The sequence below is a fragment of the Cnephaeus nilssonii genome (genome assembly GCF_951640355.1).
Source record: "Cnephaeus nilssonii genome assembly, chromosome: 20".
NCBI lineage: Eukaryota > Metazoa > Chordata > Mammalia > Chiroptera > Vespertilionidae > Cnephaeus > Cnephaeus nilssonii.
The window spans coordinates 22,114,706-22,136,246 of record NC_137091.1 but is presented as its reverse complement, the minus strand read 5'-3'; the positions used below and the strand labels follow the sequence as shown (position 1 = coordinate 22,136,246).

Below are 21,541 nucleotides of genomic sequence, written 5' to 3'. Positions count from 1 at the left end.
TGCGAGGGCTCCAGGGTGTGTCCAGCTCTTCTCACGCAGTCCCGATTGGCCAGACTCCAGCAGCAAACTAACCTATTGGTTAGAGCGTCTGACCCCTGATGGTCAGTGCACGTCATAGCGAGTGGTTGAGCAGCCTTAGTATGTCATTAGTATATTATACTTTGATTGGTTGAACGGACGACCAGACGACTGGAAACTTAGTATATTAGGCTTTTATTATATAGGATGTGTTAAAAAGATGATTACCTATTATGATAGTGTAGAATATTTAGCAAAATTTATTAATTTATTTATTAATTCAATCATTATAAAATATTTGAAGAACCTATAATGAATATTGAAAATTTACTAGCATAATGAAAAGTTAAAAAATAAAGCAGTGTGCAAAACCATATTTACACAGTTGAGCCTCATATTTTGCAGATTCCACCTTTGCTGTTTCACCCACTTGCTATGATTTATGTGTAATCCCGAAATCAACACTCGGGGCACTTTTGGAGGCGCTCACAGAAGGACAGAGCAGAGACTGATACACATGTTCACAGCTGAAGTCAGACAAGGTTGGCTTCTAGTTTCAGCTCTCTGACATAAATATGTCTTCTCACATTTTTGTGCTTTTGTTGATTATTTTAATGTTTAAAAGACCCTGAGCCAAGCGATAAAATGCTATCCAGTGTTCCTAAGTACGCGAAGGCTATGATGTACCTTCACATCATATGTGTGTTACATAAGCTTCATTCAGGCATGAGTTACCTTGCTGTTGGCCATTTGTTCAATGTTAATGAATCAATAAGATATCTTTACACAGAATCACACGTAAAAATGGTAAAGTATGATGGGTTAACAAAAATGTTGTGACCAGAGGCCCTGGGAGCAATGGTTCAATGTTTGCTAATCTGGTGTTCATATCAACTTCATAGGACACAACTATTGCGAAGAATGAGCACTGACTCTCTATATACCATGATAGTTATAGTTCTAATTTTTGTATAAATAAGGAAAAGGACCAAAAGGAAATAGCCCTACAAATAGTAATTTTTGCATGAGGTTAAATTGTGTTTTTGTATATTCATTTTTTAATATTTTCCTGTATTAACAAAGTTTATATATACAATACAATATTGCTTTTACCAAGGTTTTCTTATTGCCTCCAAATAACAATCTCTGGTCCCTCCTAAGACAGTCCCCAGTGTCATGAATCTATGAGATGGTATAGACTTTGCCTCCTAGAGGAAATTAAGTCTACAAGGGCTCTGAGGTGGAATATTCAGCAGGCAGGTGGAATTTAGAGCATCTTTGTTGTGGGTTTACCAGTAAGTTTTACATCCACTGATGGTCAAGTCTGTATGATCTTGCAGATCAAATTAGTAAATGAAAATGTAAGTACTCAATTAAACCCGAAGGTCATGGGTCTCTCTTCTTGATAATGTGTGCACTTTCTTTACCAAGCTATTTTCGACCACAAGCTTTCAGACAGAAAATGCATAGAACCTCCCTTAGGCAATTAAGCTCTTTGCTCTGAACTCATTTAGTAGAACATAAATTCCATCCTGGGCATCAAAGCTCATTTTTACTTTACATCCATGAAGCAAAACAGAATTTCAAAGACCCAACTCTGGTTTGCTTTGTAAAAGATAACGAGAAAGACCTGAAAACTGAAAAAGGAAGAACGTAGGTTAGATACTTTTAGACATATTTGCTAAGCATAGACTCTGAAATAGACAGCTGAATAGAGTTATATACTCCCTGATGGTATGAGCTTGGGCTAAAATCAAATGCCCCAGATTTGTCATCCAGAGCTTCCCCCCAGAGGACACATTCAGAGTGAAAACCCTTGTGTGAGTTTTGCGTCACACGCACCCTTCCCTCTCCCTGCCCCACTACGTGTCTCCTGCCATCTTTTCTCAAAGCATGGGTGTGCCTGTGTACATGACTTTACTCCTGTTATTTCATTTTAGGCTCTCTGTTGGTCCAGGCCAGTGCTTCTCAAACTAGCTGTGTGTGATGAGCATTTTTCCCCCCTACGTATTGCAGATTGATACTTATACAAAATGCAACCACAATGAATTGCTAAAAAATTAAATAAAGAGGATGTATATAACACAAGCCCACTGACCATGTGCTTAGATGGTACAGCAATATCTTAGTGCTACAGCAGTTTCTAAGAGCTTCTTCTTATTTTTTTATTTCATCCTCATCTGAGGATATTTTTTCCATCGACTTTGTAGAGAGAGGGGAAGCAAGGGAGGTGGGGGCAGGGGGCAGAGAGAAAGATCAATGTGAGAGAGACACATGGATTGGCTGCCTCCTGCATATGCCCAGACAGGGGCCAGGGACAAATCTGCAACCAAGGTATGTGCCCTTGGCTGGGAACCAAATGTGCAAATCTTTGATTATTGGGCCAATGCTCTAAGGGCTGAGCGAAACCAGCCAGGGCCATCTCAGTTTTTATACCCATCCTGTAACAAGTATTGCACTGAGCCAGTTCTAGTGGGGTCCCTACCACTGTGAGTAGTATTGCTCCAGGTACCTGCTGGGTTAGGCACACTACAGGATTAAGTCAGAGGCTCAGGAATTTCTTTTGTCCACATGGAAACCAATTTAAATTAAGAACAAAAGACTGCTGGGACAGCCCACTCTTATCTGACACAGTGCAGTGCATCTATCCACCCAGCTAGCAGGTTAGGAAGCCATGCTATGTTTGCAGGGGAAACTTCAGGAAGTGATTCTCGAGCCACACCTGTGACAGGCATCATTCACTTGTGATAAAGAGACTTATTACCTGCCATTGGGATTTATCACTCAAATTATAATGAAGGACCTGTTTAATTCATTTCACCTAACTTTACATAATGAAAAGGATCATTTTTAAAATCAGATTCTGTTTTTTTAAAGTATATTACTCCTTCCCGTTTTTAAGTGGGATGGGAAGTGAGCACCTTTCAAAAGCTTGCAAAGAGGGAAAGGAGGAGGAGGAATAGAATCTGTACTTTTTCTTATTCGTGACGTTAGGTAACTAAATGCTAATTCCAGTACGTTGTTCCCACCACTCATAACTTTTGAGTCTGGGGAGGGGAGTGTTGTTAGTATAATAATAATAATAATAATAATAATAATATAATAATAATAATAATAATAACAGTTTTATTGAACTACTAGAGGCCCGATGCACGAAATTCATGCAAGGGGCTCGGCCCTCGCAGCCCCAGCTTTGTCCGGAAGATCATCCGGATGGTCCTCTGGACAGTTGTTCTGTTGTTCAGTCTAATTAGCATATTAGCTCTTTATTATATAGGATTATTCATAACAGGTTCTGTGTGCTTTATATGATTGTGTCATTTAGTCTTCAACACTGTTGTTATTATTCTCATTTAAATATGGAGAAATGAGGCTCGAGGAACATAAACCAGTCACCCTAGGTAGCATCCATCTGGGGAGCTGATTCCCAAACCCACACTCCTCTGCCTGCAGGACCTGTGGTCCCTTTATCTATTCGCTCACGTTAAATAAGTAACTTTGAGAAGGAGAAAAGCCCCTGCTAACAGCTGGGAACTGGCCTGGCACTCTCTGTGGCCCTGGTGGTGTGGGCAGCTGGCCCGCACCCAGAGCTAGGCCTCGGCTTCTCCTGCTGAACATAACCTCAGAACGTCAATATCAGACAAAGTTACTGTGTGACACCAATAAAATGGGGCCCAAAATAATCAAAACTACTCTATAATCTTGTCTAAGCACAGACAAAAGCAAAGCTAATGTGCAAAGCACAAAGATACCGAACTTTCACTCCTGGATACTATCATTGGCACCTAATTTTTTTTCTGTTAGTCTTATTTCATTCCTCTATCCTTCTAGGTAAAATTTACAAAGATACCTATTCCTACAATCACCCTCACTTCCTGGCAGCTTTTAATCTAGAGCAATTCTCTACTTCCTTGGAACCTCTCCCAAATCGGTTAAAACAACCCAAAATCCAATAATAAATCACCTTTCACACCTTTTTATTTAGACACTGGTGGTTTCCCAGGGTGTGTGTTCTTATTGCAATAAGCAATAAACCCAACTTGTGTGATTACTGTGGTCTCTGGGTGGAAAGCATTGACAATTCCAAATGGAACAACAGAAGAATGGAGTAATAAATGGAAGGCAATCAGAGAATAGGATTGTTTACCAGAAATCTCTCCCTCTTCTTTCTCTCCTTCCCTATTCTCTCTTTTTCCTCTTCTCCCTCCTCCTCCTCCTTCTCTTTTTTTTTTCTCTCCTTCTTATTATCTCCCTTGCCCTCTCTCTCTCCCAGGCACACCTCACTCTTTTTCTCACCTTCTCAGGCCCGAACCTGTGTGTGAACACACAAAATACAGCCAGAAGAAAAAGATTTATATCAGCTCCTCGTATATAATCTTCTGGTAGCACTCCTAAATTGCTACAGAAATATTGTGACAGCTTAGCCACCATCACTCTCTCATAAGACTATAATAGGCATCCAGGGAGTATAATGTATAAAGAAAAAAGAAGCCTGCTGTATAAGGTAGGCTCTTTGCAAAGGTGCAAAAGGCAATTATACAGAGGCCATTACTCAAGGACCAGCTGAAGGGTTCTGCCTGCTTCCCAATGCCTTTCAGAGCTCTGACCCAGGGCCAGAAATTCCCGCATCCACTGCTATGTGCACTACCCAGGAGGAAAGAGCCACGCCACCACATAGCTCCTGCCACCATGAAAGAGAACATGGAGGTCACTGCCACTAATCACTTCAGGGGAAAGTGGGAGTTTAAGGGTGCCACAGGGTTACAATCTGAAAGGGTAGGGAAATTCCAACAGCAAAAAGGAAAAAGGGGGAAGAAAGAAAAGAAAAGGCTTCCCCAGGTGAGGCAAATCAAGAGGGCTGCCCCACTGCCAGGGCCACTGGAATTACAGATGCCTGGGACACGAAAAAGGCAGAACCCTCTCACACGCTGCAAGCCTGCCTCTGCCAGCCGACCCCGAGAGCCAGAGCGTGTTTATAGGCCTGATTTCCGCCTCCAGGCAAAAGCAGCAGCAGAAATGCTAAACTCATAGCAGAAATCTCAAACTTGACAATAAAGAATTGGTTTTAAATAGGACAAATAACTAACTATACAACATAACAATATATAAAGTATTGTTCATTGGGTCTGGGATGCCATCTGAATGATTTTTGCTTTGACACCTATAAAAGTGACAAAGACTGCCGAAACTGGTTTGGCTCAGTGGATGGAGCGTCGGCCTGTGGACTGAAAGGTCCCAGGTTCCATTCCAGTCAAGGGCATGTATCTTGGTTGCGGGCACATCCCCGGTGGGGGGTGTGCAGGAGGCAGCTGATCGATGTTTCTAGCTCTCTATCCCTCTCCCTTCCTCTCTGTAAAAAATCAATAAAATATATATTTTTTTAAAAAGTGACAAAGACTGAAAATAGTTTGTCATGAAGGACTTTGTAGTATTGCTAATATGTTTTGTGATTTGGATTAATATGATAGATAGCTTTAATATTTCAAAAATGATATAGGCTGATATAATATTTTCAAAGAATTCCAAATGACAATTTGCAAAACTGAATTAAAAATGTAGTCTGGTCATTCAAACACTTGCACAATTCAGTTCTTCCTCAACACAATTTAATTTTTATTCCATTGTATAAGATAAAACTGTGATATTTTAAAATATAAACAATTAGTAATTTAGATCTCCAATAGCTAAGAAAAAGCAAGCCACCCTGTTATAATGGAAAGATTTAGTATAATATGATACAAATAGTAAGTAACTAATTCTCTTTAAAGACCCATTATAATATGTTTTGACAACTAATTTAATTATTGAACATTGTACTTATGAAACATAAGTGGAAAGTCTTTCCCTATGAGAGAATAAACTGGATATCTGCCCAACTACCATTTAGATAGACTAGTTTCAAACACAACAGTGAAACTAGCAAAAATTAACATTTTTAAAGAAAATGGAAAAAAAGGGAGTGGGGGAGTTGGTAAGTAAAGGCCTGCTTTTATTATATGAGGTGTAACAAATTTTTAAAATATGTTTTTATTGATTTCGGAGAGAGGAAGGGAGCGGGAGAGAGAAACATCAATGATGAGAGAGAATCATCGAATGGCTGCCTCCCACACGCCCCCTTACTGGATCAATGCTCAACCACTGAGCCACACCAACAGGGAAAAGTGTAACAATTTTTCATACTGACAATCATATTTAGTATAGGCTCCATATTATTAGCTATGGAAACAATCTCACCAAGTCATGTGATATAATAATAGATTATATTGCACATGGATTTAAACATTAATTTAGAGACTTTTACATCATTCAGGGTATTCTTTATAGATTTACACCTAGTAATTTATTAAATAGACATGCCTGTAAAGTGTTTAGAAATGAACTAGCTTCAAGGATCTCACTGCAGTTGCATTGTTCTGAAGCAGTTTCTTTAAAATGTTGAAAATTAGGCTATGAATATAACCACTTCTGCAGATGTCAAATAAATCACAATAAACTACACATTAATGGCAGGCTTACATTTTTAGGCCCTCATTTTAGGGAACCTACTAATTATTAATATGACACTGATTTATTTCCTTTGTCAAGCCTGCAAATATACCGCATTTTAAGCATTGCATTAAAAGGTCACAGCATATTATCTCTCAAAAATTATCATTCATATTGGACTTTCAGATCCCACATTTAAACTGCGCCGATAGATGAACAACAAAAAAGATAAAGACTACACGTTTGTGTATCCATTTGTATACTTTTTCTTATATGTAGTTTTCGATTACATTTTAACTTTTTTTTTTCCTCTCCCAGTCATAGCCTATTAATTTTGGTCAGAGTTAATATAGAGGAGTAGTACAATGGCATCTTTAAAATGTTTTTAAAGATCACTTATTAAATTGATGTAATAAAAAAAATTGATGTAGCAGTTTACCCCAATGTGACCTCCAGTTGCTTGGCTCAAACATTACTCCATATATATGAAAATGTAATGGAGATCCCTTGTCAAAAACTATATAATTTTAATGAAGAGACAAAAATATCCTTCACCGAAAGCACTGACCTAAATTACATTAATTTTCCAGACACTCATATCATCTCTTTAATTATATTACTTCGAATCATTACAATGATACCGTATTGCCTGTAAGTACAGAGAACTCCTTTTGGTGCCCAAATGAGGAACTTTGCATGAATCTTTTCATCCTCCCCAAACACATCCAACTCTGTACAGAATGCATCAGCAAGTAAAGCTACTTTGACTTAGTATTTAGGTCTCACCATACTAATGCAGAGATACCATATAGACCCAAGAAAACCCTCCCCCTTTCTCTCACAGACCAGGGAAGACTAAGAGCTAAGTTAGACAATGCCTAGTTTCCACTGAAGACACCCAGTAAACTTTTGGGTCCATTTCAAAGTCTTTTACATTTATCCCCAAACACATTTTCTCAGCATATGTTGATTTTTCTGGAGTGGGCGAGAGAGTCATAGAAGGAAATTTCTATTCCCCCTAAGTATCTTTGGGTTAATAAGAAATGTTAGTGTGGAGCCATATTTTTTTTTAAATGACAATCAAGTTCCTCTAAGGAAGAGTGCTGGTAATCTTATTAACTCAAGTATTCATTTACTAAACAAATATTAATTTTTTGGTTATGTATACAATTTTATGGAGAAGAGATGGAGGAATAATGAAATCTTTCAAATGCATACATCATGCCCACGGGAACATACTTATTACCTGCTGTGATGTCACTGGGTAATCTTCCTGGCTGGTAGAGATTCAGCTTAAGTTTTCCATCATTAAGAAAGAGGAGGAGACCCCCCGAAACCAGCTGAAGTTCACTGAATAGCAGAAGCCCCGCATTATTCCAGGTTCGAAATTGAAAAGCAGCAGCAACCTCGTCCTCCCTGGAAGAGCCTGGCAGCGCTAAGTAACTCCTGGGGCTGAGAAAAGTCACCGGCACAGACTGGGGTTGTGAGCAAGAGAAAGACACGTTTCCCTGGAATAAAATCAAAGAAAAAGCTTTAAGGATGAGTCCATCACATTAGCAATAGAAGCTGAAATAAGTCACAAAGGCTAAGTATCGATCTCAAATTGTCCTTGATGTAAAACACATTGCTATCCACATGAAAATCCAGATTCTTGTCATACATGCAGATCCAGTGATTATAACCATGCAAATCTTTCCCTGGGTTTTTCTAGGTGAAATCCTTTTCTCCCCATCTCTCAACTTTCACGCCATCTAACCTACTTGGATTTAATTCAATAAACATTATTTAAGACAACTCTTTGTTTTTACCTTTTACTTGATTTTCCCTTTCCACTCATTGCACCCCTTTGCTGCCTTTGGCTTCGAATCCATCCCATAACATAACCAATATTAACGAGCTCCTGTTTTTCTTTCCATTTTTTTCTCTGTTCCCACTGAAACAGAGTTTCAGCTGTATGTTCAATTATATACTAGTATACATAAACACTTAAACCCAGAGTGTCCCAAAAAATTGTATACACACTTTAACAGTTGATAGCTCAAATTTGAAAATAAAATGTATTTATAATTATTCACAGTGTATGTATACATTTTGGGGTGGAAGATATCATATATACGTGTGTGTGTGTGTGTGTGTGTGTGTGTGTGTGTGTGTTGAATGCATATACCTACACACTGGGCATTATTTGTTTTACAAAAGTAGGAACCACTTACTGTATCATTTTTTTTCTTTTGTTAGTCCTCACCTGAGGATATTTTTTTCCCATTCATTTTAAGAGAGAGAAACATTTATGTGAGAGAGGCATAGCAATTGGTTGCCTCCCACACCCACCCCGACCAAAGCCGGGGTTTCAGCCTGCAACCGAGGCACATGCCCCTGACCGGAATCAAACCTGTGCCCCTTCAGTCCATGGACCGAAGCTCTAACCACTGAGAAAAACTGGCTAGGGCTATATCATAATTTTATCACTAAACTATACCTTGTGGAAATCTTTTTCAGTTATCTGACATAAGCCAAATTCCTTCTTTTTATTTAGTATGTGAGTGTTCCATATTATACTCAATTGTTTTCCTGTTAATGTGCATGCTCTTTGTGTCTAGGTTTTGCTTCTTCCAACAACGTTGTCATAAATAACTGTGTGAAGAAGATTCTAAGTACAGAATTTCATGTACCTAGATGTTTTAATAAATAGTTTCAGCTTCTTTAAAAAAAAATAAAGTTAAAATACTCCACACTTCTACCAGTAATAAATGAGGATATCCTTTTCCCCACATCCTTGGCAGCAATAGGTATCATAGACCTTTTAAATTTGTACAAATTCAATGGCAAAAATGTCAAAGCAATATATCATTCTTAGTTATTTTTCATTGACCTGACTAGCAGTGAATCTGAGCATTTTTCATGATTCGTTGTTCTTTTCGACTTGCTTTCCTCAGAGTGGTCTGCATATCTTCTGCCTATTTTTCATTTTTCCTTCTTCTCCGCAGGTTTTACATTGGGCACTACAATGTTCAAGGCACAACTTACATCCCTTTTTTAACTATTTGTTTTTTTTCTTAACACTATGCCTTCTCATCAGATTTACAGGTATTATTTCTCATCCAATGGTTTTAAAATAGATCTTCGGGATACATTACATAAATTTTTATTAAAATACTGTCTGAAAAATTATTTTGCTACTCAAGTAAAGTAGATAGATAGATAGATAGATAGATAGATAGATAGATAGATAGATAGATAGATAGATTGATTTAAGGATTTAAAAAACCTTAAGGTCTGAATAATTTAGAAAGAATTAAGCATGTTCTTCAACATGCTTCAGAAACGAAGATAAATGTTTTTATTTTTCCTGAAAATGATCCTTAGTAAATTTTCCAAATACAGACTTGAAAAGTCAATAAAATAAATTTTATTTAGAAGAATACATATTGGAATTTAACCATTTAGTCTTGGTTAAACAAAAGTTTTTTGTTATATTGTGATTCTGTTAAAAGTGAATTTAGCTTTTATTATTGCAAATATCTTGTCCCAAAGAAGGAAAAACAAAAACTGAAAAGTAGACTACCCTGGCCTATAACATAAAGGCAGCTATATGATGAACAAACCTAGTAAAAAGGGAAACATTTACCAGCTGCAGTTTGGTCTCATGCTTCATCTGGACAGCTGCCTGCTCCCCTGCGAGCAGCAAATCCTCTTGCCAGTGAAAGAGGAGGAGTTTTCTGTTACTTGCAGGAGGAGTTTCTGAAAACTCATTTGGCCAATTAAACACATCTACCTACAATATTTTATTTTCCTTCTCAACCATTTTCCCAATTATAAAAAAAAATTATTTTAAAATGTCAGTGGAACGCTGGCCAGGTAATTCAGTTGGTTAGAACGTCGCTCCAATATGCCAACGTTTTGGGTTTGATCCATGGTCAGGGCACATACAAGAATCAACCAATGAATGCATAAATAAGTGGAACATCAAATGGATTTTTTCCCTCTCCCTCTCCTTTTTTTTTTTCTCTCTCTCTCTCTCTCTGAAATCAATAAGTTTAAAAAAAAATGCTGGATGTTATACTCATATAAATGCTACTAATTCACACAGAGAATTCAGGATGAAATATTTTGTAAATAATAAATATTCCTATGATGTGCTTTGAAACTTGAAAGTAAAGAAACATATTCAGATGGATATGTGTGTACACTTTTCAATCATTAAGCTGGTTAAACTGGATACCACGTTTCACAGAATCCCCTTTCTTGTCTCTCTGGTTAAAAGTTAGCCGAACGGGGAGCTTGCGTGATATCTGAGTGGGAAGTGAAATGCTGGCCATTTTCCTCCAGGGCTCTGGAGTGTGTGATGGTGCACAGTGAAGGATGACCACAGATGCTGGTGCCAGCTCTCCCTGGTGCTCCCTCACAACTCCTCTTCCCGACACGGGCCTCCACGTTCCAGCTCCTCAGACAATTGTTAAATTCCAAGTCCTAAATCAGATCCCTTGTTCATAAAACTCAGTAGCGCTGCTTTCCCAACTGAACCCGGCCTATAGGCTTGCCTTTAAACTCTGCCATATTTCCACAGAATTAGAACACAGTGTAGCCTGGCCAGCACTGCTACTGGGACAGATGGGCAGATGCGATGTTGTCACAGCCGATTAGCTTCTTTTATTTGTTATGAATGACCATGGCATACACGTTTTTCAAATGCCTCTCTAATATACATGGATGTTATCTGATTCCAGGGAGTCAGTATGCTTGTTTAGAGAGTTTGTCAGGGAACATCTTATTAAGGAAATTACAAAGCAAAAGAAATTAGTCTCCTGGGAGTAATAATATTGCAACAAAATGATCAACTGAAAAAAAAAAAAGACCCCTGCTTTACTCCATATGAAATAAAATAACATGCTTTGTGAATTATAATTCCTTTAGATAGAATTAATCCCTTATATGCATATTGCCAAGTAGAGAAAGGCTTTAAAAGAATAAGAGCAAAGTCTAAAACAGCTTATCAAATGGAGCAGTTCCATCATGTGAAAAGCCGTGTAGTTTTACCCCTTCCTTCACATGAAGGCTCTCTTACCATAGCGATGATCTGTGGCTTTTGTCGCTTGGCCAAATCAATGATGTCTACTCCATTATAATAGAGATTTTCTAAACACCCGTGGAAGTTTTTCTGGGAGAATGACACTGATTTTCCAGGTGCTAGAATCCCTCCAAAGCTGATCTTAGAAAGAAAAATGGCATCAATAATATTGTTTAGTGATTTTCTGATAATCTGCTTAAATGATTATGTTTAGCAACTATCGCTGTCATCATCACATATATCAGTTTTTCATCACCTTACACTGTCATACTGTTACTGTCAGAGATTTTTTAAATAAAGATACAGATTTTAAAACAAATTTATATGCATTCAATTCTCACTTACATTAGCATTTAATAAGCCTTTCACGATGCTAATTACCCCCAGATTTGATATTTATTGGTTGATGAATAAAAACACCTCTTTTTATCCATGGTAAACCTGATCTGTTTAATAATGTGACAGATTACAATCACATTTCATTTTATATACATTTTTGGCACACGATACTTAAGCATTTGAATTGATTGTTAATTAATTAATTAATATATTATTTGCTATATCCTCCCAATAAGTCTTCACTGTCCAGGGTGCCCTATAACAAAAAGTCAGGCAACACAATTTGTATTTACTTGTGGCAATGAGATCTCTTCCTGGAGATCTTGCATGTGACATTCTGTGATTACACATTTTAAGTAAAAAAGATCCTCTCTATATAATAATAAATTAACATAATACCATAATAAATTAACATATTGTGAGAAAGATGAAGTCTCAGTAGAAGATGCCCAAGTCTGCTACGGTGCACTATGTCACCTAGGGGTTCTCCAGGACTTTGACTCACTCTGAGAGTGGGGTTCTCAATAGTGTGTTTTCTTTTGCTGGGCTCCACCCCATACACATCCTTAAACTTGTATCAACTGAAACATAACCATCACACCTCAGAATCCAGGTCCAGGTAACTGAACTCCCCCTGGGCATGGAAGCGGTGCTGGTGCTCGTCCACGGTGAAGTTGACCAGTTTGCCCGCACGCTGGATGAGCACCGCGTGCCAGTGCTGATCGTCCAGCAGGCTGCCCAGGGTGAGGTTGATCGGGGTGTGAGGAGAGGGCAGTCTAGTGTCAGCTTAGAAAAGAAAAACAAAAGCACCATTATTCTCAGTCTAAAAAAAAAAAAAGCTTCCTTTTCATCAGTCACCATCTTTCATAATAATTTCCATCTCCTTCCATGCATTCCACCCCAACACTAGTGTGGATTTACCTGAAGTGGAATAGAATATCCTCTCAACCTTGCCGTAATTTCTTCCACTGTTAATTCTTTTTATTAGTATTACCCATCACATGCACATTTTCAATATAAATTTTATCTTTCCTACAACCTCATTATTTTTACTACCTTAATATTTTTTAATGACCCATCTCTTTCTTCCTGATGGTAAGAAATAGCTATGTAGGTCTACTGGCACTATGTAAAAACACTGAATGGAGGTCTTACACAATTTGCAAAATATGAACCATTTCAAATGAAAGTACAATACTGGAGTGTGTGTGTGTGTGTGTGTATATATGCCTTGAATCTAGAAATAAAGTGTCTTAATTGTTATAAGATATAAACACATAAAGTTACTGAAGTGATATCTAAATGACCAGATTTCAAGCCTTTCACCAAACAGTGTTACCTGAATCAATAAGTAAAAAGAGTTTTCCTCTTCTCAGTTCCAGTGTGATGTGATCTCCATTTTGCCCTTCCCTGTGGAGTAGAATCCCATCACTCTGCATGGTTTTAAATTTCAAAGAAATAATCTCCTTTATGGGGCTCAGGGATTTTTGATCAAATCTGTAGAGGAGAGAACTTCTTCCATCCAGATCAACCACCTCTGATCCTAGAGACAAAGATATTAAAAGTCATTCTAGGATAAACCTGCTTTTCATTAAGCATCTTAAATGTCTATGTACAGAGAAAGCATCATACAAACATGTATAGTTTAGCTCCCAGCCAGTCATAATAAGTGAAAATAAAACCACCACTTGTCTAATTCCCTCCTGATACCCGGGATTGGTTCTGTTTTAGTCTTTACTAGCCTATTTACAAAATTCATTTTAAAATATATTTCTAATTTTCGTTTATATTATTAAAGGCTGTTCTTTCTCAGTCCATAAAAAAAGAAAATCAGAAAAATGGTTATGATCAATATTCATAAAGCCACTTTGCATACTCCACAATCAGTATTTTTAATGGTGTTCTTGAAATGTCAAAGTGAAATGTTTTGGCTCCTGAAAAAGTGGTTTTGATATCTCCAAATTCTTACCTGCCATATATAAAGTATTTCTGCATACAAATAAACACACATACATCAGACCCATCAAATGCCACTTTAAATCAATATTAAACTGACCTTTGTGTTTGGTTTGGTTTTATTATTTTTGTGGCTAAGTAATAGTATTTAACAGCAGTGCTATTGTCTTTCTTTTCAAGGGCGTCGTTAAAAAGACATTCACTTAATGATATTATAAGGGCTGTTGTGCTGCATTTGTGTCATAACTGTGACATTGACATGTTTGTTCAGCTTTCTGACAGTGTCTTATCTACTCATTGTCAAGATCACTCTTATTCAGCTCATCTGAAAAAAGATGTCATGTTATACCAGTAGCATAACAGTTCATCTGTCAAAATCAGTTGCACCCTGAACAAGAAACACAAAAAAAGAATTGATAATACTCAAAAAGCCTAGCAGTGTTTTCTACATTTCACAAGTCAAAGATTTTTTTGAAAGGCAATTACCCTTGAGAATGCATTTATGTAATAAATGAAGAGGTTAAGAAAACCCAATAAAATCTGAAGCTATTTTTCAACTGGCTAGCTAACTTCTCCCAGTCAAAAAAAAAAAATGACATTACAGTGTACTCATCTTATTTCATTTGACAAAATTATTACAGTTACTTGTACTATACCCAAATATGCATTTCATTCAGATTATCCATAATATTTAATGTGAATCATTTATATTCACCACCACCCAAATTTTTTTCAACTGTTCTATACAGTTATCTTTTGAAATTTCAGTGGTTTGATATTTCCACATCTTGCTAATGTGTTTATAAAGAATTCACCAAGTGCACATGAATAAACATTACATTCTGTAGAGAGAATAATGTTAACTGAACAATTATTCCTTGTTATATCACTGAAAAAAATGTGCACAGTAAAAACATAACTCTGTGTCAAATACAAATAATGTGTTCTATGATTATTAGATTACAATAAATTAAGAAAAATTCCAATAAGACAGACATTAAATGTGGACACATTTAGAGCAATGCATTATCGCTGAGTTAATGTATAGCTTAAAGGCAACCATAGTAATATTGGTTTTATTTTAGATAAAGTCTATTTTTGGAATTAGCTACCAAGAGAATTTTTCCCCGGGAAAGGTTTAGTCTGTGTTACTTTAGTCTACTGTTTATTTTGTTTTTAAATTTTCTTCACTATTGTTATTATTGCACTAAAATGGTCATATTAACCTTTCATGGCACCTAAAGCTTTTGTGCCTGGAATATTTCCATCAGCAAAATGAAATAGTGAAAACCATATCAGACAATTGATGCCTAAAGCAATGGTATATTGTTTCGTGTCTTAAACTGAAGCCACCTGCCATTTTCTCTCACTCTTACCCATTTCCTTCTTACTTCACAGGTATAACACTAATTTGATGCATTCATACAACAAGTATTTATTTAGTTCATCATATTTGGGCACTGTGATGGATGCTTAGATAAAAAGAGTAATCAACACAATCATGGCCCCATGGCTTCCATCCAGTGAAGATGAACAATAAATACCAAGTGAACAAATAAGTTCATAAACAATTATAGACCTATAGCAGGTGTTCTGATCAAGGTTAAAAGAAGACTGGGGTCACCTTAGTTAAGGTAGTTGGAGAAACTCAGTTCTCAGGTCTAGAAACCTGACTCTCAAGCAGATTGCAATCAATAATCTACTCTGCATGGTCTTTAAGTCCAATTCTTGTCCTCATAAATGACAATTACTCTTAAACATTTCATTCCAAAAGGTCTTCACATTCTCCCAACACATTCTCTCCTTCACTGTCATGAAAGGAAGTTCCGGGGACTGCTGGGCGAGTATAGGGACAGTCAGTAATTTAGCTCTCAGAAGGAGGAAACATGAATGAGAGGGGCTGGCCTTGAAAAAAGGGCCTGGAAGCCAGAAAGTAGTGAAGTAGGGGAATCAACAAACTGGCTACAATCACATCACAGATTCACATGCATGGGAATCATACCCTCCAGGGGGAAAATCTAAACATAATTCAGAATGTGAGTACAGTGTCAGTACAGAATTCTATATATACATTATATATATATATATATATATATATATATATATATATATTCTCAAAAAAGAAAAATATTCAGATGATTCCTAACAGTATTACTTTAAATAGAAAATTCACTTATAATGGCTCTACTATAAGTTACTTTTCTTAAATGCTATACAACATATCTGATACATGAAAGGCATACAACTTTAAACAATAATCATAAAACACTAAGACACATAAAGTTAAGGATTTAAAAATATTAAACTATCTGAAAAAAAATCTTTTGAAAGAGAGAGAAAAAGAGAGAGACAGCATTTGAACTCAGTGTCCCATGGTCAGCATCTAGCACACACGCTAAGGATGCTGGTGGGAAACATAGATATAGACTCTCTTGAAAGTGATCTTACCACTGTTACAAAAAAATTGAAGAAACTGAAAAATACATCAAAGGCAGAACTTCACATCTTTTCAGTGTCATACTGAGCATTTTCTAACAGGCCCCGTCTAAAGATTAGTTAATTCTAAAATTAATATATGTCTGATTTTACCATTTATTACTGATTATGGAATCTGTTAAGTAAAATGTTAATTTGTAGATATTTTTCCCAGTGGAGATTCAAATGGCTTCTATTTGGTAGAAAATACATCTCCAAAGGTTATGGGTTTTAAATTGCCCTGATGGACACTAACCATTTGTGTACTTAACCTAGTACCAGTAACCCAACACTCTTTCTTGAATTCCTATCTGCACTCGGTCTCTTGAATTTTCTTTGGAGTAGCTTCTGATTCCTTCCCTAATGATTCAAATACATCTTTGGTAAGTATTTATTCTGTATTTGAATGAGTCATGCTTTTACATTTTTGAAAATTTTACTTTTAAGACTATTAACGTAAAAAGTACACTTGGACTTTACATTGCTGCCTGGGAAAGAAACATTTCTATTCTCAGACGTTACTGGTAATGTTCAGGATGAATTGATTTTCACTATTCCAAAAGATTCTCAGATTTTGAACTCTTAATAGAGCATGGCCAATGCAAACACATGTCACACACACAAAAGTTCAGATGATTTATAACAATATTTCTTTATATTAAACCTACCTATAAGAGATCTGTGTATATACCATTAATATACTTAATTCAACTCACCCTGGCTGGTGTTGATAAGTGGTTAGAGCCCCAGAGCCAAAAGGATCATGGATTCGATTCCTGGTCAAGGGCACATAGCTGATTTGTAGGTTCTATCCCCGGCCCTGGTTGGGGTGCATATGGGAGGCAACCAATCAATGTGTCTCTCTCACATCGATGTTTCTTTCTCTCTCCTGCTTCTCCTCCCTTCCTTCTACTCTCTCTAAAAATCAACGGAAAAAATATCCTGCCCTAGCCGGTTTGGCTCAGTGGATAGAGCGTCGGCCTGCAGAATGAAGGGTCCCAGGTTCGACTGTGGTCAAGGGCACATGCCTGGGTTTCGGGCTTGATCCCCAGTAGGGGGCGTGCAGGAGGGAGCCAATCAATGATTTTCATCATCATTGATGTTTCTATCTTTCTCTCCCTCTCCCTTCCTCTCTGAAATCAAAAAATATATATATTTTTTAAAATATCCTTGAGTGAAGATAAATAAATGCCCTCTTTTTAAAAATAAGGAGTTTCTGTAGTGCACAAGAAATGCTCAATTATCAATGTCATTGCCAGGTTATGCAGCAAGCATGGCTTCGAGCCATCTGCGGGTTCTGTGGCTTTTTCTCTGTCTGTCAGCGAATGCCTGAGCTGACTTCCCATGGCAATTGCCGGTGACCTGAATCCTCCTCAGTGAATACCTCCATCACCAATCTTCTCATTTATAGCAGGAATCAAAGAAAGAAGAGACTCGCAAAGATTGTGGGCCCTGCTCTCATATCAAATTCTCCTCATGACCCTGGGAAATAGGCACAGTCTGCTTTATTTGCATGATTCAGAAATACAATCTTCTGTGAAATGCAGGGTTTTCCAATGGAAAATATTTAAATTTCTTTCAGGGAGTTGTGTCAGAAGTGGTATTGCTCATGTGTATTCTGTGCTTCTTCCCACGCACAAATTTATAGAGAGTTCTCTGTGAACCCAGGGGAAGGCACAGCAATGCATAAAAACAAAGCACTTCTCCCCCCCCCCCCCCCCCCCCCTCCCGCTAGGAGCTCTGCTTCTGCAGCAGGACTGGGTCCCGGGCGATTTCTAATGTCACAGGAGGAGCTGACCCGCTCAACCTCAGAGAAGAATGTCATCTAAATTGCAGAAATGCTTTCCCTCCATGAGCAGCGAACAGTTTTTCTACTTCTGCATATTTCACAGGCAAACAAACCCCTCATTACAATATCTTCCACTTGACCTGATATCCTTCCCTCACCCCTGCAGCCTACCGCTGCTCCAGAAGTTTGAGGCTCTCAGATCCTGAGCGGCTGCCATTTGAAAAAGCAATGTTCTGCCCACCCTCCGAGTGGATTACTAAGAAAATCCTATCCAAGAGCTGGTTTCTAAATTGAGTTCCTTGGTCCCACCATGTTAGAATCAACTGAGGAGAATCTCTTGGGGCCTCCAAAGACAGTCAACATCCTGGGCTCTGCCTGAGCCTCACCCAGGAACACAGGTTCCCGAGTGATGCTGAGGCAGATGACAGCATGAAGGTTATCTGACAAGAAGGACAAGAAGGTGACAGAAGCCCATTCTCTGAAAATGAATACGCTCATTGCGTATTGAATTGTACCATAGAAAATAAATATGTTTTTATCTATACCGTAGGCGATACTTGCAGAAAACTGTGGAGGTGGTAGTGGCTTGTCCCTGAAAGATGCTTCAGGGAGAAATTGATTCTGTGAGTTAAACTATGAATCATCACATTACTGATGAGGTCAGTTGATGAAGACTCTTAAAAGAAAAAAAAAAAAACTTGGGATAGAAAATGAGTAAACTGGAAAGCATATTTCTGAATGATAGCAAATGGACTTTATTTGAAGGTCATGAACGACTTCTTGAAAACAGCAAACTGAGAGTGTTCTCCTTTAAGGCTTTGGGAATCACCTCAAAAATATAAATGGACAAAGAGTGCTACCACTGGAGAGGGCTAGGGACCAAACTCTTCCCGGCTAAACATGAAGTCAGCCTTACCACTGATCACACAGACCGTTTCTTTATTTGAAAACTACTACCTACAAATTACTAAACAAACAGAGGCCCGATGGTGACTTCTAAGAAACATAAATCAGACTGAGTCACGGTTAAACTATTACTCGGTGAGATATTAAAGCAACAGTGTGATGTATAGGCACTTGAGATCTGCATTACTGAACTTGGTTTAAAGAGATGGAGAGAAGAGGCCAAGCACTCGAGAAATCAACAGGAAATAGGCTGTACTATTTTTGCAGAGTAGCATAAAAGAACACAGAATGATTTAAGGGACTCTTAAGTTTAAAATGACCAAAATTAATTCAATACAAAGGGAGAAGACACGGGATCAAATGCTGCATATAACCACAGAGAAAAGGTGACTACTATCATGGCTTTAAATAGACAGAGTTGAGGTCAGCGACAACACTCCGGGAGGTTATGGGAACAAACACGATCTCTGCCCCTTAAATATCCATCTAAATTAACCTTTTAAATAGATTTGAAATTGGTAACATCTACCACGTCAAGGATAGTTGAGTGTGTCACTGGAGGATATAAGTTGTATTTCTGTTTCTAATATTTATTTGTAATAAATATTACAGAAGTCACATGTTTATTCTCAATTTCCCTATTTGGAATATGTGGAGAATAATTCCAACCTTTCATACTCCACAATAAAGCTGTAGGTATTAAATGGAAGCATAAAAATACCTCAATAATTATTAAGATTGGTACTATCATTTAATAATAATATTCAAAATCCCATATGGTCATCTCAGAAATATTTCTCCTTTAATCAATTGCTATTATATGGGTATAGTAAATTTGTAAGTTGTATATTTTTATTAATTTTATGGTTTATACTATGGATAATCATATAGTTTTCTAAACTCATCAATTTAACCAATAGGTACTAGACCAAGTTCTACAGTAGGAACTGGTGTTGCAACAGTGAACACATTCTGTCCTCATGGATCCTCCAATCTGAAGGAAAAGAAAACATCAGGCAATTCATCCCATGTGTATCTCTATCATATAAACCCCGTGGTCGTGACGCCATCACCGTGGGGAAAGACCAGATTGGTCACCAAGAGGCTGAGTGCAGGGGCATTGGCGGGGACTTGACAACAGCTTCGGTGGGCGGGGCTGCGCGTGCGGGTGGGCGGGGCCATGCGATTTAGCACGCTGGGCTTCTACTAGATATATAATTACAAATTTTAAGTGGAGCATGATGCGAAAAGGACAGGGTTGTATAAGAGATTTGAACAGAGAGATCTACATTAGGTTGTCCATTGCTGATATCTCTGAGGAAGTGATATTTAAGCTGGGTAGATGACCACCTATGTTAATGTCTAGTGTCAGGAAAGGACAAGAGGGGAGGGGCTAAGGGGAAGGGTTGACAGGCTGAAAGAAACTGAGGAGGGATGGATGGTGGTGGCAGGAAGTAAATGGAAGAGGTCCTCAGGAGCTGAACCCCTGGCAGATGACCTTGACCCAGTGAAAGCCTGGTTCTAAGATTTGTTGGGTCAGGTCTATTTTGGTTTGTCCTCAGCCCTAGGGCATAACACCTGGTCTTCAAGTGTGGCCTTTACTCCTAAGGCAATGCCTTTCTGATTTTTCAGTTAAAAGCCCAACGTATTGAGCAAGTCCATCTAAATTGGCAGTGCCTGAACTCCAAAGGTAGCCTTTCCAGCTCTAGAAAGATTCTGACATCTTCAGAACTTTAATCCCCTAGTTCCTGCCTTCACCAGGGTTCTTGGAAGCTCATCTTGGGCATGTGCAGTTCAGGAATCAGCCAAGGATTCACAGGAGATTTGTATGCAGGACTTGAGTCTCTCCCTCTCTGACTCCCTCCTTTTCAGTATTCCAATCTAAATTTCTAGCCACTCTGGCCACCTTGAACTTTGACCTCTGTCTCCTCAGTCTAGTAAAGGCATATGATGTCTTGCAAACTGGGATGTGTTCTTAGGAAAAAGTCAGTTCAATGTACATCTCCTGGAGTATACCTTCCTTCTTTCAAAAATCAAGTCTTCTCAAGTTTCTGCTGGTTTTAAGTTGAACTTCAAAGCCCTGAAGCAGTTTTTTAAATATATATTTTATCCAGGAATTATCATTGCTGTGGGCAGCAAGACAGTCCAATAAAAGCTACTCTGCTATGACTGGTACTGAAAAGCAAATTGTCTTTTTATGAACTATTATAATAATTGACTTGGTCTATTAATATTTAGGATTACAAAGTAGGCATATACTAATTCTATTAGTCGTTATTTATTACCTGGACTATATCTTAAAAGAGAAATTCCCTCTAGTCTTCTATTTGGTTACCTTTAGGTATGGAATACATTGGAAAAGTAGAATAAATGTTTAATGTTTTCCTTTCATTTATTAGTTTTAAAAATATTCATTTATTAGTTTTAAAAATAATGAGATGGCTCCTTAATATCTCTCAGAAGTGACCAATGAGGTTTTTTAGTATTATCATGAACCCATTTAC

At 37.7% G+C, this 21,541-nt stretch overlaps 1 protein-coding gene across 6 annotated transcripts in view; it reads right to left on the bottom strand.

Moving 5' to 3' along the window:
- CNTNAP4 (contactin associated protein family member 4) overlaps window positions 1-21,541 on the bottom strand; it is a gene marked incomplete at both ends in the record, with an annotated part of 248,388 nt that overhangs the window by 82,717 nt on the left and 144,130 nt on the right. For 5 of the 6 annotated variants that reach the window (XM_079799313.1, XM_079799316.1, XM_079799318.1 and 2 more), the window contains 4 exons: window positions 7,751-8,012; window positions 11,570-11,713; window positions 12,513-12,697; window positions 13,251-13,454. In XM_079799313.1, coding sequence (XP_079655439.1) covers window positions 7,751-8,012; window positions 11,570-11,713; window positions 12,513-12,697; window positions 13,251-13,454 — 795 coding nt within the window. The remainder of the gene's footprint in view (window positions 1-7,750; window positions 8,013-11,569; window positions 11,714-12,512; window positions 12,698-13,250; window positions 13,455-21,541) is intronic. The other variant, XM_079799315.1, reaches the window with a different exon arrangement.